Below are 16,817 nucleotides of genomic sequence, written 5' to 3'. Positions count from 1 at the left end.
GGAAGACAGAGGACGTAAATATGCAGAAGGGTAACGAGGGAAGTGGAAACACAGCTGACACAAATGAACATGACACCACAGGAGAAGCAAAAATAAACACACTGAACATGGAAACATGAGACTGTCAAAATAAAACAGGAAACATAAAGAAAGGAAGACTGTGACAACACAAGCTTGACAACATAGAACACGCAGAGATGAAGGGTGTAGACACAATGGGAATCTAATAAACTGTCATGGCCCGGAGGATCAGCAGGTCGCTGATCAGTAGTTTTTTCTCTCCCCTCTCTCTCTCTCTCTTGCCAGGGCGGACCTCACTGTGGGTTCACAGGCCACGCCCCTCTGAAGAACAAACACCTGGGCCTCATTAGTGCAGCAGCATTTAAGCCAGGGAGCGACTGCTATTCATCACTGTGACTCGCGTCAGTGCAGCATAGTTCTGAGCAGGTTTACTCCCACACCTCAGCGCCTTCATACTAACGTGTGTTTCTTCTGTATATAGATTCCCTGGACCCGACCTTGTGTTCCCCGAGCAGATTCCTGTTTTTTGAGTGTTTGGAGAGACACTGATCTCGAGCGGAGAGTCTCTGAAGAGGAGCGAGTGAGGACCAGAGACCTGGTGACCTAGTCTAGTGCAAGAGCTTGTAGAATATTTAGAATGAGCTTGATTTGTTCCTTCATCCTGTTGATTTATAAATTAATAATATATAATAATATATTCATAATATACTTAAACAACATTAAACTGTAGGTCTCCTGTCATTATCAGTTCAGTTTCAGTCATACTGAAATACAGTTGAAACTTTTTTTAACATGAAACGTGAAACTGGGACAGTTGCCCACAAACACAAAGCAGGTGGTCCTCTGATCACTGTGGATGTTTTCTGTACATGAACAGAAAACAGGCAGCCACACACATACAGCCAGATTTAGGGGGAAAATCAAAGCACACAGCAGTTCATTTCATAGGAAGATGATTCCCTTTATTGTCTCATTCAGACTGTATAACAGTGGGTGTGGTTCTGGAACAAACATCAGGTACATCAAGCTTGAACATAATGTGAACACAGACGAGGATAAACAGATAAACAGAACAGATAAACCCTCAGCCTTACACTGGAATTCAGCAACACTTCAAAATACAGCAAATGTTTCCAAAAACACAAGCTGCTCTCTCTCAGTCTCTGATAGGTCACAAATATCAGATTACAGCTGATTTAAAATGTAAAATTGAGATTCAGCTTCATCTAATCAAAGTTCTACCTGACAAAAAGATGAGCATGGACGTTATGATAAAATAAAATTCTGTATTTAATATCAAACTTTATTAGATCAAAACATTTTTTCTTTTCTGGGTCTCAGGAGGATCAGTTGAGTGTCACAGTAACATTCCTGGAACATGGAATCTTGAGCTAACTGGGATAATGTTGGGATGTCTCATGTTGGACTGAGGACACACTGGATGCTACACTGGCTGTGTCTCAATTCAGGGGCCGAATTCTTCGGAGGTTGCATTTTAAGGCCGATTACGCCAAAGCAATGCGACAAAGGCTGTCCCAATTCGAAGGCTGCTCCAAATGCGCCCGATATATGCATCGTTCATTTCCCTGAATTTGAAGGATGGGTTGGATGTATCCTTCTCTGGCTCAACCTATCCCAGAATTCATAGCACAGCCATGCCAATTCCAGTTTCCAGCAATGGTGGCAGCTACTTAGTTGTAATATTACTCATATTACTCTTTTAAATACTTTATTAATTAAATTATTATTCATAATGTTTCCATAATAATATAAAAATACTTTTCAGTGGTGGAGGAGCGCAGGAAAAGAGTTTTTTCTGAGTCACAAAATAAACGTTTAACATATTTTCAGGTGAGAATGTAGCTGTGTGAACTTCAAATATCTGCTTGCTTTATCAAGACATCACATAATTGCCAAAGTGCTCCAATGTTTTTGGAGACGTCTGTTACCCACCAGCTCGATAGCTGACCGGGAGGTCAAGGGTCACTAGAGCCGGCGAGAACGGCACAACTCCCGGCACATCATTTTCAGGCCCTTCGCATCTTTCACTACTCAGGTTAACCATGATATTTAAATCACTTAGATAACTTAAAAATGTTATTGTTTGGCTTTTTTCAGTGTTTCATTTGTTCGTGGCTGAGATTAAAGTTCTAGTTTTCACACAGCTGGATAAACGTCAAACAGAAAACTGATTAAACAGACGTGTGAGACGGTCAAGAATTTACACCAGTGTCCTGTTATATTTTAGATAGCAAGGAGCAGACGGCCGAGTTTATTAAGCTCCACCGAGACAGCGGTGACGCAGATCTGGAAGCTAGACCGTCAAATTTCAGAGCCTCGCACTTCCAGCCTTCGAAGGACCCGGCCCACGTAGATCGAGAAGGCCTCGTTCTCCGAAGGATGCAGCCTCTGAACTGAGACACAGCTACTGACTCATGCGTCACCTTCTGGTTTAAAGTGGTATTACATGAGGCTGCTCTCATGTAATACCACTTTGAACCACAAGGTGATTGAAATGTTTGACATAATATCAGAACTGTTGTTCTTTGATATTCTGTTAATAGATTTATTAAATGTTCAAAGATTTGAAACTCATGTTAAACAAACTGTGAGAAGAAAGAAAGTCTGACTCTTTTCTAACATTTGACCCAAACTGTTTCTCTAAATGATCCCAAACTACAGCTCATTATCTTCAGACACAGTAAGAGAAATGATTTCATGATGAATGATGATCATTGTTGGAGGTTTTGGTCACTGTGCTGAATTTAACAGAGTCAAGTGTCATCACTGTGTTTCCTGCAGCACTTTGCACATAATACTATAAATATAAGGAGGAAGCCTGAGGCCCTGCAGCAGACTCACAGACGGATGCAGAGGGAGGAGTGTAGAGGTGCTGTGCTGTTTGGAGGAGGGACTCCTTCAGTTAGAGAAGTGAGGCGTCACAAGTTCCTGGTTTCCAGTGAAGAAGAAGAGAGGCAGCAGTAAACCATCAGAGCCTCATCATGAAAGTCCATCACACTCTGATCTGCTTCTTCTTCCTCTGTGAGTACATTCACTTTTTCTTTCTGTCACTCTCATTCTTCCAACATGTTTCTTTCTATTGTTAAACATGATGATCAGAGTCAGCTATGAGTCACTTTCATGGACGCTTCTTCCATTCAAACTGCTTTTATTCATGATTTCATGGATCTGTTTGTGGCCAGTATGGACAGAAGAAACCATCACAGTGAGCACATTCATGGACATGTCAGCTGCTCACTTTGGCTTTAGGACTTGATCACATGTGAAACCATCATTTCAAACACAGCTCATTACAAGTGTTTGTTACTTCCTCAGAATAAACTGGACAGTCAGTAAAATAAAGGGAACAAACTCAGCCTGCTGCCTTCAGAGTTACTTAGCTGAACTTTAATTTGACTAAACTAAGAAAATTTCTCACTTCATTCCAACACTGTTCAATAACTTTTACTCCAATAGTACTTGGTCACTTAAATACTACACATTATCTTCTTTTTATGTAATGTTAACATAAAATTTTAATTGATTTACAACAACCTCCACTCCATCCATCCTATTATTTTTATCAGGGTTGCAGGGCCCAGATGTGAAGGGGGCAAAATGCACGGTACATGCTGGACAGGTTGCCACTGTATTGTAGGGCTAAAACATAGAGACCAGAGAGTACCCACAGCAAACTCGCCAGATTGTGGATTTGTACCCAGGACCTTCTTTTTTGAGGCAACAGTCCTACATGATTTAATTATGTTCACCATAGAAACAGGAAATTATTTTGTTCAAATTACAAGTTAGACTTTTGTAAATGTAACAACCACCCAATTTCCTTTTTTTTTGAGTTTGCCTGCAAACATTTTGTTCCTGATAACTCAGATGAAACAGAATAAACTGCCTCACATCCTGCAGCCAAATATAAAACTGTGAGTCATCGCCTAAAACCAAAGTGTGAATAACTCAGGAATGTTAAACTTTTAGTTTCCTCTTGATCACAAACAGTTTAGTGACAGAGCTCTAACAGGACTGAATGTGGATCTTTGTTCTGATCAATGAGGAGAGAAAAGTGAAACAGAAGCTGATGTTTAAACTCTGAGCTCTCAGTGTTTCACATTCAGACTTTAGTCTCAGTGTGTCTGTGTGTGGATGCTGTGATCAGACTGCAGCTTCTTACAGGAAGTACAAACAGTAACTACTGATGGTTCATGTTTCCAACAGCTCTGCAGGATGGAAACCCTGAAGTCACCAATGCTCAGTTTCTTCACTATGGAGTCATTGGAGGAGGTGTTACAGCTAAATGTGTCCATTATGATAGACAAACATGGAAGATGTTCTGCAGAGAAGAATGTGAAGGAGAAAACATTCTTATTAATACAACTGATGCCAGAGCTCAAACAGGCAGATACAGCATTGAATATTACTTTGATCTTGAGACTGGTTCTCATGGTTTATATGTGAGCATCTCAAAGCTGACTGAGTCTGACTCTGGACAGTACAGCTGTGGTTTGGGTGGATCTTCATCATCAGCTTCATTCACACCGTTTGGAATCTTTGTTGCTGAAGGTGAGTTTCTGTTTCAGCTGTGGAAATGTTTAGTTTCTGTTTCTGAAGCAAAGTTTGAGTTTTCACTGACAGCTGCTGACGGTTTAAAGAAGCTGAAGTTTGTTCTTCTGTAAACTCTTCGTTACATTTGGACTCCTCTAAGTAACCGATGAATCAGAATCAGAAAGGGTTTTATTGCCAAATGTTGAGCAGGTTTACAACATTAGGAAATTGCTGCGGTACTTAGTGCAAACATACTGTCAGATAACGCTTAAATAGACATAAAAATAAGAATTAAAAGTGCTAAGTAGATAGATATATACATGAGTGCAGGTGGTGATCAGTGACAAACGTGGGATGATGCAGTGAACGCAGTGTAGGGTCATGTGTTAGTGGTGGGAACAGTCATATGGTTATTGTTCATGAGTCCAACAGCAGAGGGGAAGAAACTGTTCTTATGGCGAGAGGTTCTGGTGCGAATGGACTGCAGCTGGGACACAAGTGTGTGTGAATATTAGTGAGTGTGTCAGCTGATAATGATGTGAATGAAATGTTGACATCGGAAACAGACGCTGATGAATGAAAGAAGATTTTCTGATGTAACTTTGATTTTCTTTGATGAGTTTTTGCTTCTGTGTCATCAGTTTGATCTTTCCAAGAGTTCCCCTCAGAACTAAATGTTTTATTCCTCAATGAATATGTGAAAATAACATTCACAACACAAAAGTCCATCCAGAGTTTAAATGTACTTAAAGCTAATTTACTTGAAGCTGTTTAATTCTCAGTTAATTCAACAGTTGGTTTAAAGAAGCTGAAGTTTCAATTCATTTCATTTCAGTTTCAATTTTATTTATACAGCACGAAATCACAACAACAGTCACCTCAAGTCCTTTATATTGTAAGATAGACCCTACAATAATACATACAGAGAAAAACCCAACAATCATATGACCCCCTATGAGCAAGCACTTTGGCGACAGTGGGAAGGAAAAACTCCCTTTTAACAGGAAGAAACCTCCAGCAGAACCAGGCTCAGGGAGGGGCGGGGCCATCTGCTGTGATTGGTTGGGGTGAGAGAAGGAAGACAGGATAAAGACATGCTGTGGAAGAGAGACAGAGATTAATAACAGATATGATTCGATGCAGAGAGGTCTATTAACACATAGTGAGTGAGAAAGGTGACTGGAAAGGAAAAACTCAATGCATCATGGGAATCCCCCGGCAGCCTACGTCTATTGCAGCATAACTAAGGGAGGATTCAGGGTCACCTGGTCCAGCCCTAACTATATGCTTTAGCAAAAAGGTGCTCTAATAGGGTAATATGGTACTATAAGGTCATTAAGATAAGATGGGGCCTGATTATTTCAGACCTTGTATGTGAGGAGCAGGATTTTGAATTCTGGATTTAACAGGAAGCCAATGAAGGGAAGCCAATACAGGAGAAATCTGCTCTCTCTTTCTAGTCCCTGTCAGGACTCTTGCTGCAGCATTTTGGATTAACTGAAGGCTTTTCAGGGAGTTTTTAGGACTTCCTGATAATAATGAATTACAGTAGTCCAGCCTGGAAGTAATAAATGCATGAACTAGTTTTTCAGCGTCACTCTGAGACAGGATATTTCTAACTTTAGAGATGTTGCGCAAATGGAAGAAAGCAGTTGCAGGCTTGGTCTCTGACCCAGTGTTTTGAGTTTTATTCTGTATTTTTAAGGTTTTCACGTTATGTTGTGATCATAAGTTTGTGTGTTATTCTTATTTAGGTTTTAGTTGAGGTTAAGGTTAGCCAATATTTATCATCTGTCTCCTTGGTTTCTGTGTTGGGTTTCTTGTCTAGTCTGTCATGTGTTTCAGGTCTGTTAAGCTTGTGTTGTCATGTCTATGTCTCCATGTCTCCTGTTTTATTTTGAAAGAGTCTTGTGTTCTTTGCTTACCGTGTTTAGTTTACACCTTCCTTGTGGTTTCATTATGTTTTCCCCATGTGTGGCCACTTCCCATGATCACCCCTTGTGTGTATTTAGTTTGTGTGTTTTTGTTCAGCCAGTGTCAGGTTGTCTGTGTTATCTTCCCCATGTCTGGTCACAGTCTTCATAGTGTCCATAGTCGTCATAGTCTAGTCACAGTTTATTCATAGTTTCTCTGTTTTACCATAGTCACCTCAGTTAAGTTTTGCTCAAGTTTGTTTCTCACCTTGGTTTATGTTTTATGTGTATCAGCCATAATAAGGCTCGCTTTTGGTTCCAAGTTCCGTTCCATCTCCTCGCCTGTGTCTCCTCCTGGGCCCTCCTCACTCACTCCACATACTCTGCAGACCATGACAAAAGCAGTCCTACATATTTGTTTAATATGTGCATTGAAGGACATGTCCTGGTCAAAAATGACTTCAAGGTTCCTCACAGTGTTACTGGAGGCCAAGGAAATGATCAGACAGCAGAGGGTTTTCAGGAAACACTGTTAAATGTTCAGTTTCTATGCCAAATGTTAAAAAAGATCTAGAGTGTGATTAAAGTGGTGGGTGGGTTTTTTTACATTTTGAGAGAAGCCAGTTGAGTCTAATAACAGATTAAATGCCATGTTGAGGCTGTCATTTTCAGTGATGGGAATAACGGCGTTACAAGTAACGGCGTTACTTTTTTCAGTAACGAGTAATCTAACTAATTACTATTCCTATCGTTACAACGCCGTTACCGTTACTAACAAGAAAATGCACTCGCGTTACTATTTTTTAACAAACAGACGGTTGAAGCTGTGTTCAGCTTACAGCATCTTATATCAGTTGCATGGAAGTAGCTGTAAGTAATCTGGACGCTACAGCTTTAAGCAGCTGTGGTGTTTCGCGGACGCGAAAATCACGATCACTGTCTAGCACAGGGGTGGCAAACTCCAGGCCTCGAGAGCCGACGTCCTGCAGGTTTTAGATAACACCCTGGGTAAACACACCTGAATCAAATGATTAGTTCATTACTGGGCTCCTGGAGAACTTCAAGAAATGTTGGGGAGGTGATTTAGCCATTTAAATCAGCTGTGATGGATCAAGGACACATCTAAAATCTGCAGGACACCGGCTCTCGAGGCCTGGAGTTTGCCACCCCTGGTCTAGCACAACACCTGGAGCTAAGGGGGCAAAACAATCGCATGAGTGCTGCTGTTTGACTGAGGAAGAATAAAGTAGTCGTGGTAAGCCAATCACACGACCACTTAAAGACAAAGCAACAAGGTGATATATACCAGTTTATAAATTATGTTGATAGGCCACGTAAAACCAGAGTCATGATAAACAATATATACGCAGCGTTTTTTCCTCAATAGTTTCGTCACGTTTACTGTCTAAGGACAGCGCAGCAAGCACTCTCTGCTTATGAGCAAAACAAACAAAAACAGCGGAAGTTTTAGGAGTGACGGCGAGAGAGAGAGAGCAGAAAAAGAGAGAGAGCGAGTTTTGAGATGTGAGAGATTTGTTACGTTTAGTGTGTTTGGAGTGTGTAGTTAATGTGTTGTCTTGTGTAGTTAGTGTGTAGTGTTGTGTTTTGTGTTGTGTGTCAGAACAATGAGGCGACTGCTGTCTCCAGGTAGAAACAGGAGTGATACACCTGCTGCTGTCAGACCTGCAGGTATCAGGCTGTGATATGCTCCTTTATAGTGGACAGAAATATTTGGAGTGGCACAAATAATTTGTGGCATCTTATTGATGCAGAACAGCTGATTGTTCTGTAAATACTTTGAAATGGTTATTTTAAAAAAAGGGTAAAAGTAAACTTGTGCATAGGATTTTAAAATTGACAATTTATATTTGCATTTAAAGTTATGAAATATGATTCATTAAAGATGTTTGTGGTTGTTACAGTAAAAATATAACTTTTTCTACTCTGATTTTATGTTTTTTGTCTGATTTTAGATCAATTGTGTTAATACAGTCAGAATGAAAACATGACTGTAAATTCAGACACGTGAGGTTGTGCTGAAAAGGATGATACCAAACAAGGCAAAGCAAATAGTTTTTAAAGGTGAAATGTGGAGGGAAAATCAGAAGTAGTTAAAATGGCCAATTATACCCTGGACCCCAGAGAGTTAAACTTTTTTTTTAAAGTAACGCAATAGTTACTTTTCAAGTAATTAATTACTTTTAGAATATTGTAACTCAGTTACTAACTCAGTTACTTTTTTGAAGAAGTAACTAGTAACTATAATTGAATTACTTTTTCAAAGTAATTTGCCCAACACTGGTCATTTTTAGCATCTACATGGATGTTAAAATCACCCACAATAATTATTTTATCTGAGCTGAGCACTAAATCAGATAAAAAGTCTGAGAAATCAGAGAGAAACTCTGTGTAAGGCCCAGGTGGACGATAGATGATAACTAGAAAGTGCATTTTCTGAAGAAACTGCAGTGTGAATGCTTGAATCTGAATGTGTGCACTGAAATGAATTAATTGCTGAATTTTAAGTTAAAAATGTTGAATGAGATGAAAATATAGAAATTTGCACCTAAAAACAAAAGTGCTGAACTGCTAAAAGCTGACAATTACAGAGAAGAAGTTGGAAAAAAGCTGAACATGTTTAAAATCTAAATTAGAAAAACCTAAGAAATGAGAAAAAAAATTTAGAGTCAGAAAACATCTGTTTGAATATTAAAAGTTCATATTCTTTGAATCACTGAATGACTAAAATGTGATCCCTCCACTTGGATCCACACAGTTTAAAAACTTTACATCTCTGAGCTGTGAAAGACACGGTGTTGGAAAGAGAAGAACGATGGCGACGTTTTGAGGGTAAAATGATGGCTGTAGAGCAAACACTGTGGACACAGCAGCAGTTGAAAGAGAAGTGTTTAAGATGAATCTTGGCACAGTGAGAGACAGAGCTCGTTAGGCAGGCAGGTGTGAGCCTGGTTGCTATAGTGACTGCACCCAATGGCTCAGTACACACGCACACAGACATGCACCTCACTTTTGCTGCTTAAAATGAACAGAAAAGTCAGGCCGAAACCAATCGCTCCCAAATGAAAAGTACAGGTCGTATTGACAAAATTCTTTCACCGTGAGCACCAGCAATGTCTAGTCTACTGAATTCTCACTTTTCATGCCTGTGGAGTTTATTATATGGACGTGGTGACAGTGGAAAGACACCATGCTCTTCTGATTTTCAAACGAACCTTCTGAGCCATTTTAACATTAGAGTCTATGGAAGAGTTGGAGGGAGGAGGCTGTGCATTGGTGACATTTATGACAGAACCATAACACCTAGTACAATAGTAAACACATTGGATGAAAGAGGACAGCGATGGCTACGTTTTGAGGGTAAAATCATACCTGTAGAGCAAACGCTGCGGACACAGCAGCAGTTTTAAAAAATATTTTAAGATAAATTTTTTTGCTTCTCTCACTCTACCAGTTGAGCTGTCTCACTCTAGCCCCAACATTCCGTCCCATACACACCCATTATGAACTCTGAAACGGGTGAAAAAACAGCATGAAACTTAAACTGGCTCTACGTCAATGTATGTGGAAGTAGTTAGAGTTGAAAGAGGAGTGATTTGAAGGAGAATTTGAAGGGTCTCCCCATTGAAATACATGGGAAATTTTTGTTGAAAAAAGTTAAATAAAATTAAAAATATAAATGTTAAAAATGAGAAAAATAGAAGCACACCATTCCAAAAGAAGGGGAATCTAATGGTGTTTGAATGGTTTTTCTAAGTTGAACGGTTTGAACGGCATCAGGCTTTCAAATGAATTAAAAGTCTGTCTGGGTCTTTCGTTAATTAATAGACTGGTGTGAAAAATTGCTGCCACACCGCCCCCTCGGCCTGTGCTTCGAGGTTTCTGGTAGTTAGAATGACTCAGGGGTGTTGATTCATTTAAACTAACATAATCATCCTGCTGCAACCAGGTTTCTGTAAGGCAGAGTAAATCGATTTGTTGGTCAATTATTAAGTCATGTACTAACAGAGACTTGGAGGAGACAGACCTAATATTTAATAATCCACATTTCACTGTTTTACTCTTTGGTGATGTTGAAGATACTGTATTGTTCTTTCTTTGTGATTTTTTTATGTTTAAGATGTTTTTTTAGTTTGTTTTTTGTCTGTTTGGGAGTTTACACAGTCTTGAAGGGGATGGGGTTAGGGGGGGATAACAGGAGGAGAGAAGCTGCAGGGAGGCGTGTAAGACTGCAATGTCAGACCAAGATCCTCGGTCAGACTGGTTGAACTGGGCAGTTCCCAGTGTGGATCAAACTGGAGTTATTGTGTTCAGACTGCATTAGCACACATAGTAACTACTGATTGTCTCTTTAACAGCACTGCTGGATGGAAACGATGATCCTGCTCAGCTGAAAAACTTCTATAAAGAAACTGGAAGCTCTCTCACAGTCGGATGCTCCTTTAAACACCCTGGATACAGAAAAATGTTCTGCAGGGGAGAATGTCAAATAAATGAGGTTCTGATTGAAACTGATCATGTCAGAGCTCTGAGAAGCAGATACAACATTGGATATGAGTCAGGAGTTCTGTATGTGAGCATCACACAGCTGACCAAGTCTGACTCAGGACGGTACAGATGTTTCCTGGAGGGAACTTTCAGCAGTTCATTCAGAGACTTTAAGGTCACTGTAACAGATGGTGAGTTTTAACTGAATTTCTGTGAAGGTTCTCAGTCATTCAGGTCATGGTAATCTAATAAGCTTGGAAAGAAATGCGACTGGACTTCTTTAATTTTCTTGAAGATGTTTCACATCTCATTCAAGAAGCTTTTTCAGTTCTAAGAGGATTTGGTGGAAATCACAGATTTTTAAGCTCCACTGTGTCCCTTACAAGGGTCATTGACCCACCATTGATCCCCCGCTTAATCGCATGGGACAAGGTGTAAAATTGGTGTGGGTCACTATCAGCCAAGATTTCGTGTGAACCCATTGTGAGGCCTTACCCCATCCTATCATGTGATTTACTGAGTTCAAATGACCAAAGATTTGAGAGGGCATGAAGGTTTAACTGGCACATAGCCCCTTAAAATTTTTACTAAAATTAATAAAATGTTCTCAGAGTGGAGCTGCTCAGCTTCCTCATTTTCTGTCATATATCCTCTAGTATTGCTCGCTTTGTCCAGCCACTGGTAGGATTTCTGGATGTCAGTCACTTCCTCTGTGGTACATACCATGTGGGCCTGTTCTTCCATGATGGTTCCTCCTCTTCCTCCTGTTTCTGGGGTTTCTGCTGCCTGAGGTATTCACTGAGCACGCGGTCGGTTGGGGCCATCTTCCTCATGTATTCATGGATATTGGTTGTCTCATCCTGGACTGTGGTGCTGACACTCACCAGTCCCTCGCCTCCTTCCTTCCACCTAGCGTACAGCCTCAGGGTGCTGGACTTGGGGTGAAACCCTCCATGCATGGTCAGGTGCTTCCTGGTCTTGATGTCAGTGGCTTCTATCTCCTCCTTTGGCCAGCTTATTATCCTAGCAGGGTACCTGATCACGGGCAGTGCATAGGTGTTGATAGCCCGGATCTTGCTCTTACTGTTCAGCTGACTCCTCAGGACTAAACAAATTTCCCACATGTGGGACTAATAAAGGTTATCTTATCTTATCTTGTCTTATCTTATCTTGCCTGAACCTCTGAAGGTACTTGGTAGTTGCAGCTTTCCTAGCGGCCTCTTCATGGTTCCCATTCGCCTGCGGGATCCCCAGGTACTTGTAACTGTCCTCTATGTCTGCAGTGTTGCCTTCTGGTAGTTTGATCCCCTCAGTTCTGACTACCTTCCCTCTCTTTGTTACCATCCGACTACATTTCTCCAGTCCGAATGACATTGAATCAATGTCTCGTTGACTCTTGGCATACAACCTACAGTAGTCAGTATCCTTAGCCAGTCTTGTTAATAATCTCACTGAGGGGTTCAGGCCTATGCTTTGTTCACAGCTCCAAACATTTATAAGCCAAACTTTCGTCTCTGCTCTTGTTCAGCAGCTGGACCATCAGCCACAACTACAGGAAGCTCCACACCTTCATTAACTTTGACTGGAAGCACTGAGCAGCCTGAAGGAGCAGCATCTACAGGTACATCCATCTATGAGAGAAGACAGTATTTTTTAATCAGCCTGTCCTGTGTGGCAGCTTTTCTAATCAGAATTATGATGTAAATGTGATGTTGTGTGAAACATGTTTGCTTTTTCTAAATTCTCTGTGAGCTCCTCTTGTTCATGTAGAACTTTTATCTGTTTATTTATTCATTTCACGTCTGTTATTTCACTACATGTGCAACTCATCAATCAGTAAATCTGAGTAAAACAAGCTTGTTCTGCTGTCACAGGTTTGCTGCTGTATGTGATCATCTCTCTGCTCATCATCATCATCCTCTCATCACTGACTGTTCTAATAATCTGCATCAAGAGGAAGAGCAACAGAGGTAAGATAACAGAGACACAGAAACACACAGAACGTCTCATTTCTAACCAAAATCTCTATTTTCACTTCACTTGAAGTCTGTCAAACAGCTGCAGTCAAACATCAAAATATTTCATCCTGCACGCTTCGCTTTGGGCTCTAAGAAGAGAGTGGAGTGACTTGTAGAGATGATGTTGAACACTGGAAGTAACTGAACACTAAACTGTGTCACACATGAACTCTGGACACTGTCAGCAGGATCAGATCCAGATGTTCTCTGCTTCACACGTGTGAAGTAATACGTTACAAAGGAAAAAACAGGAAAAATATACTACTAATATACTAAGCAGAATGAAAGAACAGGAGGGGCAGCAGTGATCTTCCAGCCTCATGTGCACTTTGAATGATTGTTCCCTCTAACAGAGGAACATCCTTTGTTTGTTCCACAGGTTTGAGGACCAGAGGAAACTCAGAGGGCACAAACATGGAGGTGACTTTCTTTCTCTTTGTTTCCTCTCACTGTTGACAGACTGCTACTGTAACAAAGAAATAAAGCAGTCACAGTGTGATGGTTCAGTTTGTAGACTGTTCCAGAAATTACAATCCAAGAAGGTGAATTCAAACAGGTAGGTGACAAAAATGGCCGCCCAGACGGAGACTCCACCAACAAACAGAGACACTGTTGTCTGAGAGGTTCAACGAGGCAACATGGAAATATTTACCAGCACAAATGATTTAACCAAGTCAGAGTCTGTTCTTGTTATGTGAAGAAGACAGTTTGTCTCTGTTTTAGGACGTCCACTATGAGAACTGTACTCCAGGTTCTACACGTGAAGACTCGACCTACCAGAGCCTCGATCCAGCCGGCAGAGACCAGGACCAGACCTACTTTACACTCACACGTCACACATGACACTCTCTGGATTCACACCTGAGTTTGTTTCAGTGCCTCAGGTTTAAAGTTTGAACACAGACCCTGAAAACTGTAAATATTAACTCACTTTTGGATTCAGCTTCAAGTGGCCGTTAGAGGAACTGCAGCTGTCTGAACGTTACTTTTACATTTATCTCATTTGTTTTTCTTTTTTTCTTCATGCTTATCAGCTTATTAATGAATAGTGATGAGTCTATAGAGGGTAAATAGTCAGTCTGGTGCAAAAACAACAACCTGGAGCTCAGTGCTGTCAGAATAGTAGAGATGGTTGGAGACTGCAGAAGGAACCAGCCCCACCAGCCTCCATCATCCTACATGAGTGCCCCGTGGAGACTGTGAAGTCTTTCTGCTGCAGTGTGTCATCCATTTGGCTGAGAAGGTGTCTGCAGTCTTCCTTCTCTCCAACACCTGGACACCTGCAGGACCCTGAAACTGACACGAAAAATGTCCTCTGACCCCTCCCACCCTGGACAGAAACAGTCACTCCCCTCTGTATCATGAAACTGCAAATATTATGTACATGTTATTAAAAACAACAAAAAACATTACCTTCCCTGATCAGTCTGTTTTTTGTACACTAAGAAAAATAATTAAATGTTATAGATTTCATATTTTACTCAACCTTAAACAGAGACAATCGTAGCTTTGGATTCTTCTATTTTATTTTAGTGTTTTAAGTTAATCCATTGCATTAAATGTTCATTTTGGATCAATTGATGAATCTGCATCAGACATAACTGAAGTTAATCAGCTGGTTAGCCACACAGAGCTAACAGCAAACCATATAAAACCTTAGCATACGTAGCACGCAGCAGCTACAAAGATGGTGTTTGATAAAGTTATAAGAACATTTAGATTTACACAAAATGAAATCAGCAGCTTCACTGTTTTATCAGACTCTAGTTTAGACGTCAGTATTACAGAAACGTGGTCAGTAAATCTCGTTCCATCCAGCTCAGACATGTGTTGTTGATGTATTTGTGCTGTGTGAGTAGTGTGAGTCCCTACGTAGTGCAGACATGTCTTTGTTCTTTGGCCACGGGTCGCTCCTACGTCACTTAGCGCTGCTTCAACTCTCTGTGAGATCCACACAGAGAGGGGTTCAGTAGGATTGATGTAGCTTGCTCGTCAGCACGATAGCAGAGCGTTGCCTTCTGCTGCTTTTGTGTTTGGATCTCACCTGGTGAACTTTAGGAGGGACGTCATCAAAGTGTCAGCTGGTTGTCTCCTTCAGCTCTCATCGCTCTCCCCGTGTCTGCAGCACCAGAGTCCAGAAACATCCATCAGTGGAGACTGAGGGCCAGTAAAGACCAGCACATGCCAAACAGACATCTGGGCATTACTCCATATATCAAAACATTTCATTAATCCCCTCATTAAAAAGTCAGATTGTATCATTATTACAGTGGTTGAAACATAATAAGTCTGCCTTCACTGTGTGATCCACATCAGTCCTGCTGCAAATCCCACATTTCCACAGCGTTCCTGTGACTTTTGTGTTCTTTAGGTCAGCACAATGTTGGTGTTTGTATTGAATCAGATTATTTGTATGGAACAGACTTTAGTGTCACACCAGTTTGTACTACAGGATGGAGTAGGGAGCTGATGTGGTGTCCAGTCTGTGAAAGAACAGCTGTTCCAGTTACCCTAACTTACAACAACAACACAGTCAGTGGATGTGATCAGCACGTTACCCACTGAACTGTAAACAGAGGAATTTCTGATCATCTGTGGATCATTTTTGTTAACTGCTTATTCAGCTGAGGGTCACAGGGGTGGAGCCTGTCCCAGCTGTTACAGGGAGAGAGGCGGGTCCACCTGCTCAGGTCACCACTCTTTCACAGGATCGACAGACAGAAACCACACTCTCTCATACACACACCTAAAAGTTTTTGGGCACATCCTAACAACCGTCTCATTGGACCGTGGGAGAGCATATGAATGTCACAGAAAGACCCCAGCTGACCAAGACCCTTGAACCTGGAGACTTGAATCTGGGCAACAGAGCCTGACATCACCTCACTGCCCTGATGTCAGACTGCATTTTGTTCTTTACTCCAGGGCAGCTGGTGTGACACCGTCACCTGGAGGAGTTTTAGTTTAGAACTCCTGTTGTCAGATACATGTATATTTGTAAAGTCTATGACTTTACAAAAGGTCTATGACCGATGCAAATAAAAGAAATTAGAGGTCCTATGACAGATTTTACAGATGTACTCAGCAGTCAGTCAGCACTTTGAGGTTTTTGATTCCATAATAGTTGTCCTGAAATAAGAGTAAGAACACTGGGCTAGACCTGTCTGGGAAATTTGTCTCAAACTGCACTGTAAAATATAACTTGTTGTTTCAACTTAAAAATATCAGGTAAAGGGCTGCCTTAAAATTTTAAGTTAAGTCAAGAAATAGAGTTTGTTCTTATAATACAACCAATTGTTATCTTAATGAAAAATCACGTTGTCTAAACTTTCATCTTAGTTTAGTTGACTGAGATTTATTAGTCAGTTCAACTCCTTTAATTGTCATCTTTACTTGGGAAAACCCTTTCAGCTAAATTAAAATAATCTATTGTTTAAACTCTTGTCCTAGTTCAGTTGACTTGGGTTTTTTAGTTAATTCAAATACTTTAGTAGTTCTTTTAACTTAGGAATCTATTTTAGCTTAACTAACATAATCTGTTAGCTAAGTTGATTTAAGTTTATTAATTAACTGAGCTCCTTAAGGTAGCTGAGTGAACTTGTAAATCAGTTTCATTTTAATTATCAGAGTTGATTGACTGGATGTAAAGAAAAATGTGTATTAAACATCTTAAGTTTTGTTTTGTTTTTTTTTGGCTTTCTAACATCCATTTCAGCAAAACTACCTGTTAGGTTTATCTTAGATCTCAGGTTTAAATATCTACATTCCTTTAAATTAATTTTCTGTTGTTTACAGAAAAAAAATA

General features: G+C 40.5%; 1 protein-coding gene across 3 annotated transcripts; it reads left to right on the top strand.

Moving 5' to 3' along the window:
- The first annotated feature begins 3,000 nt into the window (after positions 1-3,000).
- LOC134618882 (uncharacterized) lies at positions 3,001-14,385 on the top strand. Of its 3 annotated transcripts, none has more exons than XM_063464485.1 (7): positions 3,001-3,063; positions 4,249-4,593; positions 10,865-11,185; positions 12,526-12,615; positions 12,869-12,964; positions 13,392-13,432; positions 13,736-14,385. In XM_063464485.1, exons 1-7 carry the CDS (start codon positions 3,024-3,026, stop codon positions 13,853-13,855), a joined length of 1,053 nt encoding a protein of 350 aa, XP_063320555.1. In that variant the 5' UTR covers positions 3,001-3,023; the 3' UTR covers positions 13,856-14,385. The 3 variants fall into 3 exon arrangements, with proteins under 3 accessions (XP_063320555.1, XP_063320554.1, XP_063320556.1); XM_063464484.1 differs by having other exon boundaries at positions 12,523-12,615; XM_063464486.1 differs by lacking the exon at positions 10,865-11,185 and having other exon boundaries at positions 12,523-12,615.
- Positions 14,386-16,817: the final 2,432 nt, after the last annotated feature.

The sequence above is a fragment of the Pelmatolapia mariae genome, linkage group LG20 (assembly GCF_036321145.2).
Source record: "Pelmatolapia mariae isolate MD_Pm_ZW linkage group LG20, Pm_UMD_F_2, whole genome shotgun sequence".
In the NCBI taxonomy this organism is placed as follows: domain Eukaryota; kingdom Metazoa; phylum Chordata; class Actinopteri; order Cichliformes; family Cichlidae; genus Pelmatolapia; species Pelmatolapia mariae.
This window is presented reverse-complemented; position numbering and strand designations above follow the sequence as displayed.

Coding starts and splice junctions, on each gene's coding strand:
- LOC134618882 (XM_063464484.1), top strand. CDS start 3,024: ATGAAAGTCCATCACACTCTGATCTGCTTCTTCTTCCTCT. Junction 4,594..10,864: donor TGGAATCTTTGTTGCTGAAG/GTGAGTTTCTGT, acceptor TCTCTTTAACAG/CACTGCTGGATGGAAACGAT. Junction 13,433..13,735: donor CAGAGGGCACAAACATGGAG/GTGACTTTCTTT, acceptor TCTCTGTTTTAG/GACGTCCACTATGAGAACTG.